Source organism: Leopardus geoffroyi, chromosome A1 (assembly GCF_018350155.1).
Source record: "Leopardus geoffroyi isolate Oge1 chromosome A1, O.geoffroyi_Oge1_pat1.0, whole genome shotgun sequence".
Lineage (NCBI taxonomy): Eukaryota > Metazoa > Chordata > Mammalia > Carnivora > Felidae > Leopardus > Leopardus geoffroyi.
The window spans coordinates 70,871,299-70,885,028 of record NC_059326.1 but is presented as its reverse complement, the minus strand read 5'-3'; the positions used below and the strand labels follow the sequence as shown (position 1 = coordinate 70,885,028).

The following is a 13,730-nucleotide window of genomic DNA, read 5'->3' as shown; positions in this document are numbered from 1 at the left end:
GAAGAAACATAAGCAGTAAAGTCCTTGACATCAGTCTTAGCAACGTCTTTGTGGATCTGACTTCAAAGGCAAGAAAAACAAAAGTAAAAGTAAACAAATGGGACCTCATCAAAGTAAAAAGCTTCTGTACAGCAAAAGAGATTAACAGGAAAATGAAAAGTCAACCCACTGAATGGGAGAAAATATTTGCAAACCACATATCCAATAAGGGGTGAATATCCAAAATATACAAAAGGAATTCATACAACTCAACAACAACCTGATTATGAAATGGGGAGAGGATCTGAATAGACATTTCTCCAAAGAATACATAGAGATGGCCAACAGGCAAATGAAAAAGATGCTCAACATCACTAATTATTAGGGATATGCAAATAAAAACCAAAATAAGATATTACCTAACCCCTGTAAAAATGGCTATGACCAAAAAGACAAAAAATAACAAGTGTTGGAGAGGGTGCAGAGAAAAGGGAACCCTCACACACTGTTGGTGGGATTGTAAACTGGAGCAGCCACTATGTAAAACAATTTGGAGTTTCCTCAAAAAATTAAGAATAGAACTACCCTATGACCCAACTCTTCTACCTCCAGGTAATAGGAAAACTTTCACTAAAAAGATATATGCACTCCTGTTTATTGTTATGTTCACTGCAGTACTGTTTACAATAGCCAATATACGGAAACAAAATGTCCATCAACAGATGAATGGATAAAGATGTGGTATATTTATACAATGAAATACTACTCAGCCACAAAAAAGAATGAAATCCTGCCATCTGCAACATGTTTGGATCTTGAGGGTATTCAAGCAAAATAAGTCAGATGGAGAAGAGCAAATACCATACAAATACCATATGATGTTACATGTAGAATCTTAAAAAAAAAAAAATGAAATGAACAAACAAAATAAAAATAATCTCAGATACAGAGAACAGACTAATGGTTACCAGAGGGTTAACAGGGTTGGGGGCCTGGTGGGCAAAATGGGTAAAGAGGGTCAACAGTATGGTGAAGGATGGCAACTAGACTTGTGGTGGTAATCACTTTGTAGTGTATGCAGATGTTAAATTATAAAACTGTACACCTGGGCACCTGGCTGGCCTAGTCGGCAGAACACGCAACTCTTAATCTCGAGGTTGTGGGTTCAAGCCCCATGCTGGGTATAGCGATGACTTAAAAATAAAATCTTAAATAAAGCTGTATACCTGTATACCTTAAATAAAGCTTTAATGAAAAAGCTGGAAAATGAGATATCCATCAACTTTGAAAAGCTCTGACCTTTCCCTGGGCTTCTGAAAGGCCACACACAGGGAAGAGCCAAGATGGTGAAACAGCATGGAAGTTATCTTTGTGTCTTGCGTCCATGAAATACAGCCAGACCAACACTAAACCATCCTGCACACCAGGAAAACTGATGTGAGGATTAACACAACCATCTGCACAACCTGAACCACAGAATTCAGCAGGTACGCAGCGCAGAGAGGTGAACTGGGGGAGAGAAAAGCTGTGGAGAGCAGGGAGCTGTTTTTGCATGGGAAGAGAGGATGAGGGTGGTGGGGAGAATATGGGGAAAAGCAACCCCCCCAAAAGCAGCTGGAGAGAAAGTGGAAAAGTGGAAACAGCCACAGGGACTGAACTAAAAAGGGAGAAAGGAGAGGGTTTGAAAGGCCACACACACGTGCAGGGCTATTGCTAGCAGGCCCACCTTACAAGAAATACTAAAGAGGGGCACCTGGGTGGTCAGTCTGACTCCTGATTTAGGCTCAGGTCATGATCTCACGGTTTGTGAGTTTGAGCCCTGCATGGGGCTCTGCACTGACAGTGCGGAGCCTGCTTGGGATTGTCTCTCTGCCCCTACCCCACTTGCTCTCTCTCTCTCAAAATAAATAAATAAACTTGAAAGAATTTTAAAGATATACTAAAGAGAGTTCTTCAGGCTGAAAGTAAGTGATCCCAGACAGATCAAATCCATACACACGCATACACAGATAGTAATAAAGTAATTAAGAATAAATGCATATTCCTGCTTTCTTCTCTTGTCTAATTTAAAAAGCAACTATATAAAAGAATATTATATAATTGTGTTGTCAGGCCAGTAACATATAGAAATGTAGTATATTTGCCAATAACAACACAAAGGAGGTGAGAACAAAGATGTACTGTGTTAAAAAATGGCACCAGATGGTGACTCAACTCTATAGGAACAAATGAAAACCAGAACTAGTAAATAAGAAAGTAAGTATAAATACTTTAAAATGTGTGTGTGTGTGTGTGTGTGTGTGAACTTGTGTCTCCTTCTCTAAGTTTCTTTAAAAGACATAAAATTGGGGTGCTTGGCTGGTTCAGTCAGTAGAGCATGCGACCCTTTACCTCAGGGTCATGAGCTCAAGCCCCACATTGGGCATGGAGCTTTCTTTGAAAATTAATCAATTAAGGGACGCCTGGGTGGCTCAGTCAGTTGAGCATCCGACTTTGGCTCAGATCATGATCTCACAGGTCATGGGTTTGAGCCCTGTTTGGGGCTCTGTACTGACAGCTCAGAGCCTGGAACTTGCTTCAGATTCTGTGTCTCCCTCTCTCTCTGCCCCACCCCTACTCACGCTCTCTCACTCTCAAACATAAAACATTTAAAAAGTTTTTTTAATTAATCAATTAAAAGACATAAAATAAGTAAAACTACAACAATGTATACTGGGTTTGTAACATATAAATATAATATGTGGGGCACCTGGGTGGTGTTGGTTGAGCGTCTAACTTTAGCTCAGGTCATGATCTTGCAGTCGGTGAGTTTGGACCCCGTATCAGGCTCTGTGCAGATAGCTCGGAGCCTGGAGCCTGCTTCAGATTCTGTGTCTCCCTCTCTCTCTGCCCCCCTCCACTCACTCACTCTCTCTCAAAAATAAATAAAAAACACTAAAATAAATAAATAAATAAATAAATAAATATGTATAACTATAATACCACAAAAAAGAAGAAATGGAAATAGAACTATATAGAAGTAACATTTCTCTTCTGGAATTTAGTATAAATCAAAAGTAGATTATTATAAGTTAATATGTATATGGTGATATACTTATGATGGGATATTAGCCAGCCATAAAAAGGAATGCAGTTCTCATACATACAACATGAATGATTCTTTTAAGTTTTTTTTTTTTTTCAACGTTTATTTATTTTTGGGACAGAGAGAGACAGAGCATGAACAGGGGAGGGGCAGAGAGAGGGAGACACAGAATCGGAAACAGGCTCCAGGCTCCGAGCCATCAGCCCAGAGCCTGACGCGGGGCTCGAACTCACGGACTGCAAGATCGTGACCTGGCTGAAGTCGGACGCTTAACCGACTGAGCCACCCAGGCGCCCCGAATGATTCTTGAAAACATTATGCAAAGTGAGATAAACCAGAAACAAAAGAATGTAAATTATATGATCCCACTTACATATCTAAAATAAGCAAATTCAGAAACACAGAAAGTGGACTAGGGACTACCAGGTGATAGAGAAGGAATTATTGCTTCATGAGTACAGAGTTTCTGTTCGGAGTAAGGAAAAAAATGTGGATAGTGGTAATGGTTGCACAACAGTGTGAATGTGGCAATGCCACTAAACTGTATACTTAGAATGGTTAAAATGACAAAGCTTATGTTACATGTATTTTATTTTACCACAATTCTTTTCAAAAATGTACATGGTAAGCCCTAGAGTAACCACTAAAAAATCTCTTTAAAAACAGTATTAAAAAAAAAACTGTGTCAACTATACTCCAATTTAAAAAGTAAAAAAGTAGTTAAAAATCATTAAAGAAATTTAAAATATTAAAACATTACAAAGTATTCACTTAGTGCAAAAGAAAGCAGTAAAGAAGGAATAGAGAAACAAAAAAGTCATGAGATACACAGAAACCAATACCAATAAACACACTACAGGGGTGCTTGGGTGGCTCACTGGGTTAAGCAACCAACTCTTGATTTTGGCCTAGGTCGTGAGATCAAGCTCTGTGCCAGGCTCCATGCTGGGCATACAGCCTGCTTAAGATTTTCTCTCTCCTTCTTCCTCTGCCTCTTCCCCACTCATACCTGCATTCTCTCCCCCCCCCCCAAAAAACACACACACACACACACACACACACACAGTACAAAAAAGGAAAACTACAGACCAATATCTCTCATGAACATAGATAGAAAACCCCTAACAAAATATCTGCAAATCAAATCCAAAAATGTATAAAAAGAATTACACACCATGACCAAATAGGATTTATTCCAGAGATACAAAGCTGGTTCAACATCCAAAAATCAATTAATGTAATCTGCCACATTGACAGGCTAAACAAGGAAAACCATATCAATTGATGCAGAAAAAGAACCCGATAAAATCCAACACCCATTCACAATAAAAAACAAAAAGTATCAGCAAATGGGGAATAAAAGACATCTACAAAATACATACAGCTTATATCATAATTAATGATGGGAAACTGGATGCTTTCCCTAAAATTGGGAACAATGCAAGAATGCCACCTCTCATCACTCTTATTGACATCTTATTAGAGCCACTAGCTAGTGCAATAAAACAAGAAAAGGAAATAAAAAGGCACACATCTTGAGAAAGAAGAAATAGAAATGTCTTTGAGGGGTGCCTGGGTGGCTCAGTTGGTTAAGTGTCTGACTCTTGGTTTCAGCTCAGGTCATGATCTCACAGTTTGTGGGTTCAAGCTCTGCATCAGGCTCCACACCTGGCACAGTGGAGCATGCTTGGGATTCTCTCTCTCTCCTGCTCACGCTTCTCTCTCTTAAAATTAATTTTTAAAAAAAGTTTTTGAGAACATGATCATCTATGTACAAAATCCCAAAGAACTCACAAAAAATAACTCATGTAAATTATAAGTGATTATGACAAGCCTGCAGGATACAAAATTAATATTTAAAAGATAATTACTTTCTTATAAACTAGCAATGAACAATTGGAATTTGAAATTTAAAACACGATACCATTTGCAACAGCACCCAAAGAATGAAATATTTAGGTATAAATCTAACAACACATGTACAAGACCTGTATGCAGAGAACTATACAACTCTGATGAAAGAAATCGAGAACATTTAAATAAATGGGGAAATAGTCCATATTCATGGATTGGAAGACTCAATATTGTTAAGATGTCAATTCTTCCCAATTTAATCTATAGATTCAATGCAGTTCCAATCGTATCTCAGCAAGCTATTTTGTGGATATCAGCAAACTGATTCTAAAGTTCATATAGAAAGGCAAAGACTTAGAATAGCAAACATAATATGAAGGAAAACTGAGGTTGGAGGACTGATGCTACCCAACTTCAAGACTTACTATAAAGTTACAGTAATAAAGACAGCATAGTATTGGCAAAAGAACAGACACACAGGTCAATATAACAAAAGTAAGAGTCCAGAAACAGGCCCACACAAATAGGGCCAACTGACCTTTGACAAAGGAGCAAAAGCAATTTAATGGAGAAAGGACAATTTTTTCAACAAATGGGATGTTAGACAAACACCTTCTACTTATAAAAACTAACTTAAAATGGATCACAGGCCCAAGTATAAAACATAATACTGTAGAACTTTTAGAAGAAAATACAGGAGAAAATCTATGTGACTCTGGATTTGGCAATGAGTTTTTAAAAATAATAGCAAAAGCATGATCCACGAAAGAAAAAGTAAGCATGATTTCATTAAAATAAAAAAACTTCTGCTCTGTCAAAGATACCATTAGAGAATGAAAAGACAAGTCACAGACTGGGAGAAAATATTTGCCAAACATATATCTTTTATAAGACTTATATCTAAACTATGCAACAAATACTTAAAACTCAACAATAAGAAAACAATCTAAGAAGTAGGCAGAAGATCAGAATACACACCTCACCAAAAAAGATACACAGATGGCAAATAAACATATGACAAGATGTCCAACATCATCTGACATCAGGGAATTTCAAGTTAAAACAAATGAACATTAAACCAACAACAGATACCACTACGCACCCGTTAGCATGACTAAACAAGTTTTTTCAACTGACAATACTAAATGCTGGCAAGGATGTACAGCATCCTTCCATTGATGATTGGAATGCAAAATGGTACAGGCACTTTGGAAGATAGTTTGTAGTTTCTTACAAAGCTACCATACAATCATATTCCTAGGTATTCACCCAATTAATTTGAAAACTTATACCCAGAGAAAATCTGCACGAGAATGTTTATAGTAGCTTTATTAAACCTTTATAGAACTAAAATGTCCTTCAATAGGTGAACAGATAGACTGTGAAACATGTCTACAATGGAATATTCAGCAGTAAAAGAAAATGAGTTAAGAAGCCATGAAAAAGACATGGGAGGAAACTTAATGCACATTGCTAAGTGAAACAATGCAGTCTAATGGGACTGCATACTATGTAATTCCAATTCTATGACATTCTGGAAAAGGCAAAACTATAGAGACAGGAATATGATCAGGAGTTTGGGAGAAGCCAGGATGGACAAACAGGTGAAGCACAGGGGGATTTTCAGGGAAATAAAACAATTCTGTATATAATACTCTTATGGTAGATACATGATATTACGCATTTGTCAAAATCCACAGAATTTTATAGCAAAAAGAACAAACCTTAATATATGCAATTTAAAAAAATTCATGTGGGAGGTAGGAAATAATGCAGATTATGACAAGGGACTCTCAAACTGTATTGCAAATGTATGAAACAACCTCACTGAAGGGGATGGGAGAAATAGGCCCTGAACTAAGTAACTATGGAAATGAGTAGCACCTGTAAGACTAAAGGAAAAGGAACTGCACACAAGTACTGTACTTAGTTGACAGTTCTTTCCCCCAGAGTATGGCCTAACAATTCAAATACTGCTTTATGGGTATGCTAAAACTGAACAATTAAGTAACTGGATGGTGGATGGTGGATGATGGGAGCCAGGTTTCTAACTGTTGTAGTGAAAATTTATTAATCGAGCAAAGGGGAGGAGGCTAGAATGATCCATGTGGTAATGGATTACAATTGGAGGCAGTATGAACTCAGGTTTAGGTTAATATAGATACAGTGGTTTTATACAGAAATATTCGGGGGCATCTGGCTCAGTCGGTAGAGCACGTAACTCTTGATCTCAGGTTGGTGAGTTCTAGCCCCACCTTCGGTGTAGAGCCTATTGTAAAAATATATATATTTATAGATGAAGGTATATATATATGGGTTACTATTCACACTTTTTTTTTTTTTTTTTTTTAATTTTCTCTGTCAGCAGAGAGGGCTTAAAAGACAGTCGAACCAATAGCATCCCTAGGAGTGGAGAGTTATGCTCCCCGAGACTGAGGGCAGGTATTTACATAAATTGAGCAGTGGCTACAGAAAGCAGCAGGGCCAGAGGCAGGGTGGAAAACGAGGCATCAAGGACAGCACTTGCATGGTCCCCGCCTAGCAGCAATGGTCCTGACACTCTAAAAACAGAAGGAAAAGGCCACCAGAAGCAGGTCTACCGGCCTGAAGCTTAAATGCAACCTAACTAGAAATTAAGGCATCTCTAGGCAGACCTTTCTAAGCTGACGTTTAGCACCTTTACTCCTCCCAATTCTGTGTGTTCTGAAGATGTGGAAACAGAGGATTTAACCCAGGAAGCAGGCTCCCTGAAGCACCCAGCACGAAAGCCTGCTGCCATGGCCTTCGTAGGATGTGCGTGTGGAGAATGAGCCCAGGTGCTAAAGATGGCAAAGAGCACTTTGAGATGAGCCCCAAGTGCCTTAGAAATAGGTGACTGCATGTGGTCACTGGACCACATTACTGAAGGAAAAGGGGGCCTTCTGGAAGGGCCTGGATGTTACCGCCTTGGCAGCCATCTCTGGTTCCAGGGGTGAACCCCTGAGCCCAGGGCCACATACCAGGCTCAGGTCTAGGAAAGGGGAAGGCGGGATGTACAAGACGGGGTAGGGCCTGGCGCGGGACACACTGGAGAGTCAGGAAGCAGGGAGCAAGCAAATGGAAGAAGTTCCAGACCAAGAGCCACAGGCTTGGTTTCTAAACCAAACTCTGCCATTCTGCTTGGCGTCACTTAGCCTCTCCAAGCCTCAGTTTCCTCGTTCTGACTTCTTCACATGGTGGTCAGGGAGCCAGATAAGGTAACGTGTGCGCATGTAGTTGGCAACTGCTAGCCCAGCGGCTATCCAAGGGCGGTCCCAGCACACCTGAGAGTTCCCGACCCCCTTCGACACCGTCTGAGAGGTCTTCCCTTTTCCAACTATCACCTCCGTGAGCCCGGAACTGCTTTGTAAACCTCCTCCAAATCAGCGGACAGGAGACTCCAGCTGTCCTCTATTAAACCAAAGAGACTTTCGAAACTCTAAAACCACACCACTCTTTCACTACATATGGGTGTGTTAAAATGCAACGGGTGTGTTATTCGTAAAAGAAGTTTTTTTTAAACTTGTTTTAATTCCTCACGCCGCAAAAATTACTAGATACAAGCAAGAGCTCGTCGGGGTCAATAGTTTTTCGGCGCGTAAAGGGGTCCTGAGACCAGTTTGGGAACCGCTGTGCTGAACCAACGAGCGAAGGGTGTTCTCCCTCAGCAGGCGAGTCGCCTCGCGGACGCTGATTCCAGGACCCCTTTTATCAAACAGCACACGTTCGCGGTTTCCACTTGGGGGGGGGGGGCTGGTTTTGTGTTCTGGGGCTGCTAATCGAATGTTTGTACCCATTTTCCCGGCCCCCAAGCAATGACCCTCCCACAGGGAGGCACGCGGAGGACGGGCGACCCTCGCTGGGCGTCGGCGACCTTGGCAGAGGTCGAGCCGGCGCGCGAGAGGGGCGAGGTGCTCCCGGCCGGCGGGGGTTCCCGGCAGGAACTGGGGAGGCCGGCCCGGGTGGCGGGGGACCAGGGACCTGCACTCACAGCCTCGGCAGCGCCGCCGCCGCCGTTCCGCGTGGCGCTCTCCACAGCAGACGCAGCGCCATCTTCCTGACGCGCGCGCCCCGCCTCAGACAGGTCCTTCCTCATCTCGCCACGCCCCGTGGGCACGCCCCCCACGTGGCCCCGCCCCACAAGCCCAGCCCAGCCCCACCTCGTCCCCGCAAGTCACGCCCCGCTGCCTGGAGGGAACACCTGTTCCCGCCCTTAACCAGGGATGTCTGAGAGCTCAGAACCTTCTTGTCCGCTATCATGGCGGGCAGAGCAGAGGCACGGAATGGATGGCCACTTCTTCAGAGGTTTTCTGGTGACTCCATCCAGTTACTTCTCTTCGTGCTTCTGGGTTTTTAAGGCGACTTTTGCGTTTTCCCAGCCAGAACAGGCCAATTTTCCGAGGGATTCATTGTTTTTGTTGTTAGAAGTACTGCCTAATATGTGAGCCTCACCATGTGCATGCCTTAATTAACAGTTAATCCATCATGGGATACATATGCCTGCAATAGGATCAGAATAGATATGGGCAACTTTCTGGGTCAGAGAAATGCTTCTGAAGTAGGGCAGCAAACACAACTCTTCACTCTAACTCCTTCCTGCCAGATTGCACTACTTTCAGCAAATACAACTCCTACCTCTTCACAGTTGGGGGACTAAGGTATTAACACAGGCTTTACTAGCTGTGCTAAACTTTACTAGTTCAGAACTTTACTTGGTTCAGCAAGTGGTTCCCAGACTGTACTAGACTTTAGGCAAGTTACTTAAGTTCTCTGTGCTTCAGTTTCCTCCTCTATAAGATGGGAATATAAATATACTCACCTCATAGGGCTGTTATAAGGATAAATTGAGTTAATATATATAAAGAGCTTAAAGCCTTGCTGGCCCAGAGCAGGTGCTCAGTAGCATTAATTACTTCTCCTTATTACCGTTATTACATCAATTCTCTTCTTAAAACTCTTTGGTGGCTTCCAATAGGAAGCGTTTAGAATAAAACCCAAATTCATCACAACTCTGAAGGCCTTACAGGATCTGACCTCTGCCTATCTCTCCACCTTACTTCAGCCCCATGTTCTTCTTTCCACTTTTTTTAAGTTCACTAAGCCATTTCCCACTTTAGGGCCCTTACCTACCATGCATGTTGCTCCTTACCTACCAAAACACTCACAGCTACACCTTCTTGTCCTCTGGGGCATTTAGACTACTTGCCCCCTGCTCAAAGAGGCCTGCACTGACTGCCCAAACTAGAGTGTCCTCCCAGTCTATTCCACTGGCACAGCAACCTGATGGTTTCCATCGCAGCCCATATCACAATTTTTATGGGTTTGTGAATTCTCTTTCTTTTTCTTAATATATTTTTTTAAAGTTTATCTATTTTGAGAGAGAGAGAGAGAGTGCAAGTGGGGAAGGGGCAGAGAGAGAGAGGGAGAGAATCCCAAGCAGGCTCCATGCTGTCAGCACAGAGCCCGATTCTGGGCTCAGTCCCACAAACTGTGAGACCATGACCTGAGCCCAAACCAAGAATCAGATGCTTAACTAAGCCCCCCAGGCTCTCCATGAATTTACTTTCTTATTGTTGCCTTTCCCTCAGTGGTTCTCAAGGTGGGTGGGAACTTCTGTCCACTGATCAAAGGGAGGGGGGGCTTGTATTATTGTCATTTAGGGGACAGTGCTAGGGTCATGTGGGAAGTCCCCTCTTAGAAAAGCTACTAGTGCTCTAGTTTAAAAAAAAACATCATCTTTAGGAATAGACTGTGAGCTCTTTGAGATCAGGGACCTGGTTATCTTGTCAGTGCTGTGTGCCCCCAGCACCTGGGTTAGTGACTTGTAACCAGTAGGCATTTAATAAATATAATGTGAAAATGTTCCACCAGCTTCATTATAATTCCAAGAACTGCTATATGAGTAGTTCTCCTTATTAAAATGCCCCGGGCCTTGTGGCCTTTTAAGTAAAGTAGGACCTCCCACAAGAGGTGATTCAATTTCTTTCAGATTCTGCTTGAAGAAATTGTAGCTATGCCCATTCTCACCAGGACTTCTGTGGTTTTGTTGAGCTTCTTCATGAGATTACTAACTCATAGGTTTCAAGAGCTGTTTTCTAATTTTTGTGTATTTTAAAATAAGGCTTTATTAATTTCCTATATTTCTGGATATAATAGAGAAAAGGATCCAGCGTTCCTCGTTTGAGGTAGTCAAATCTGTTTTTATTCACAGCCTCTAAAACAAAAATAAAAGTACATGTTTATCCCCAAGGACATTTAAAAATATGAAATTTAGGAAAGACATATTATCCTGTTTAATTAAGCAATCTGGTAGGGTAAGAACCTTGCAGAGATCTGAGAAAGAAGGATAGGGGCCAGAGACATTACCTCTAGAGTGTAATAGGCTTGGGGGTGGCAATGGGGGACACTAAAATAATGAACCAATACTGATAATTATTGAAGCCAAGTGATGGGTACACGAGGTGGGAATGGGATTTGTTACACATTCCTCAACTTTGTGTATGTTGGAAAATATTCTTAACAAAAAATTAAAACAAAAATCAATTGAACTAATGCTTAGCATGGAAGGAGCCAAAGGCAACTTTACCTGAAGCCAGTGGAGGTTAAGCCTCAGGGTTCCTGACTTAAATGGGCCCTTTCTAGGTCATTTGTGTTTGTAAAGTGTATAAAAATGAAATTTTAACTACCATTAGTCAAGGTGCTTTCTCTTTGTACTCCAACTTTCCCTCTCTCAAGCTTCTTTTGTGTTCAGTGGTGTTGAAATGGCTGCAGCATTTTCATATTTATTTATTTATTTATTTATTTATTTATTTATTTAAGTAATCTCTGCACCCAACATGGGGCTTGAACTCATAACCCCGAGATCAAGAGTCACATGTTCTACTGACTGAGGCAGCTAAGCACCCCTGTGGGTGCAGCATTTTGAAGGTCCAGCTAAGGGTAAGTTGGGCCGGGATATATTTGGTTTAGATTTAGTAGACTATGTTTATGTGATTTTTTTTAATATTTTATTTTTAAGTAATCTCTACACTCAACATAGGGCTCAAACTTACAACTCAGAGATCAAGAGTCGCATGCTTTACTGACTGAGCCAGCCAAATGCCCCTGTATTTATGTGATTTGCAAGCACTTCCGTGTTTAGTTATTACTAGCTGTCCTGGTTTAGGAATGCTTTCTAGGAATATTACTGTCCAATGTGCTGCCTCACACATGTAGACATGCAAGGTCAGAGGTCATATCCCAGTAAGAATAGGCCCCTAAGGCACCTGGCACCAGAAGTATGTGGGTAGTAGAAGAGAAAATTTGCAATGTATGAAGCCAGAGACAATTGTGGATAAATTTTAAGTCACCAGATATGTACAATTGCAAAGAGAAGGATTGGTTCTTATCTGTATCTGGTCAACATGGAAACTCTCCCGTCTGGGACATGCTCTTTTTTTTTTTTTTTTTAATGTTTATTTATTCTTGAGAGATAGAAACAGAGCATGAGCAGGGGAGGGGCAGAGAGACAGGGAGGCACAGAACCCAAAGCAGGTTCCAGGCTCTGAGCGGTCAGCACAGAGCCTGATGTGGGGCTCAAACCCGTGGACATGAAATCATGACCTGAGCCAAAGCCACCCAAGTGCCCCTGGGATACACTCTCATGGCATTTTAGTGGTCTTCACACTTTGACACAGCTCAGCTGGAACCACTTCTCCCTGAATTTCCTTGCCTGTGTAGTTCCAGGTTGAGATTGTTCACAAGAGACATCTGGAGGGTGGAACTGAAGCAGCAGGTCAGTATGGGGTACCAGGCACTCTGGCCATATGCATGCCTGTTGATCTGTGGGCTCACCCTGTTGATATGGGGCTGTCAGTGTTTATTTCCTCCTGTTTGGGACTATTTACAGATCTCATTACTTTACCTTTATATCCACCCAGTTTTTCAACTCAAACAAATTTAAACATTTATTGAATGATTCCTGACTTCAAGAAGCTATCTTTATAAAATGTAGAAGCATGTTACAGCAGGGATGAACCTGAGGACATCATGTTAAAAGAAGTAAGGCAGGCACACAAACACAAAAATACTGTATGATTCCACTTCTGTGAGTTTCCTAGAGTAATCAGATTCAGAGACAGAGAATGAGGGTTGCCAGGAGCTGGGAGGAAGTGGGGATGAGGATTACTGTTTAATGGGTACAGAATTTCCATTCTATAAGATGAAAAAAGCTCTGGAGATGGATGGTGGTGATGATTGCACAACAATGTGAATATACTTACCATTACTGAACTGTACACTTAACATACTTAAAATAATAAAACTTTTGGGGCGCCTGGGTGGCGCAGTCGGTTAAGCGGCCGACTTCAGCCAGGTCACGATCTCGCGGTCCGTGAGTTCAAGCCCCGCGTCGGGCTCTGGGCTGATGGCTCAGAGCCTGGAGCCTGTTTCCGATTCTGTGTCTCCCTCTCTCTCTGCCCCTCCCCTGTTCATGCTCTGTCTCTCTCTGTCCCAAAAATAAATAAACGTTGAAAAAAAAATAATAATAAAACTTTTGTTATGTATATTTTACCACAATAAGAAAAAAGATTTTAAAAAGAAGCTATTCACTCTAGTAAAAGAGGCAGACAGATAATTGGGAAAAATGGGTGGGTCCTGAGATCTGCTGGTGATATGGGGAAAGGAATACAGAAGCAGAAAGAATCCTGGGGGGCGCCTGGGGAGTTTCAGTCAGTTGACTCTTGATTTCGACTCAGGTCTTGATCCCAGGGTTGTGGAATCGAGCTGCACCTTGGGACTTTTCACAGAGTGTTTG

The 13,730-nt window shown here is 41.7% G+C and overlaps 1 protein-coding gene across 8 annotated transcripts in view; it reads right to left on the bottom strand.

Moving 5' to 3' along the window:
• Positions 1-9,051, bottom strand: part of CLYBL (citramalyl-CoA lyase) — a 260,795-nt gene extending 251,744 nt beyond the window's left edge. For 7 of the 8 annotated variants that reach the window (XM_045445121.1, XM_045445112.1, XM_045445130.1 and 4 more), the window contains exon 1: positions 8,928-9,040. In XM_045445121.1, the coding sequence (XP_045301077.1) occupies positions 8,928-8,989 (62 nt within the window). In that variant the 5' untranslated portion in view covers positions 8,990-9,040. Of the gene's footprint in view, positions 1-8,927 lie in introns of all 8 variants that reach the window. The other variant, XM_045445089.1, reaches the window with a different exon arrangement.
• Positions 9,052-13,730: the final 4,679 nt, after the last annotated feature.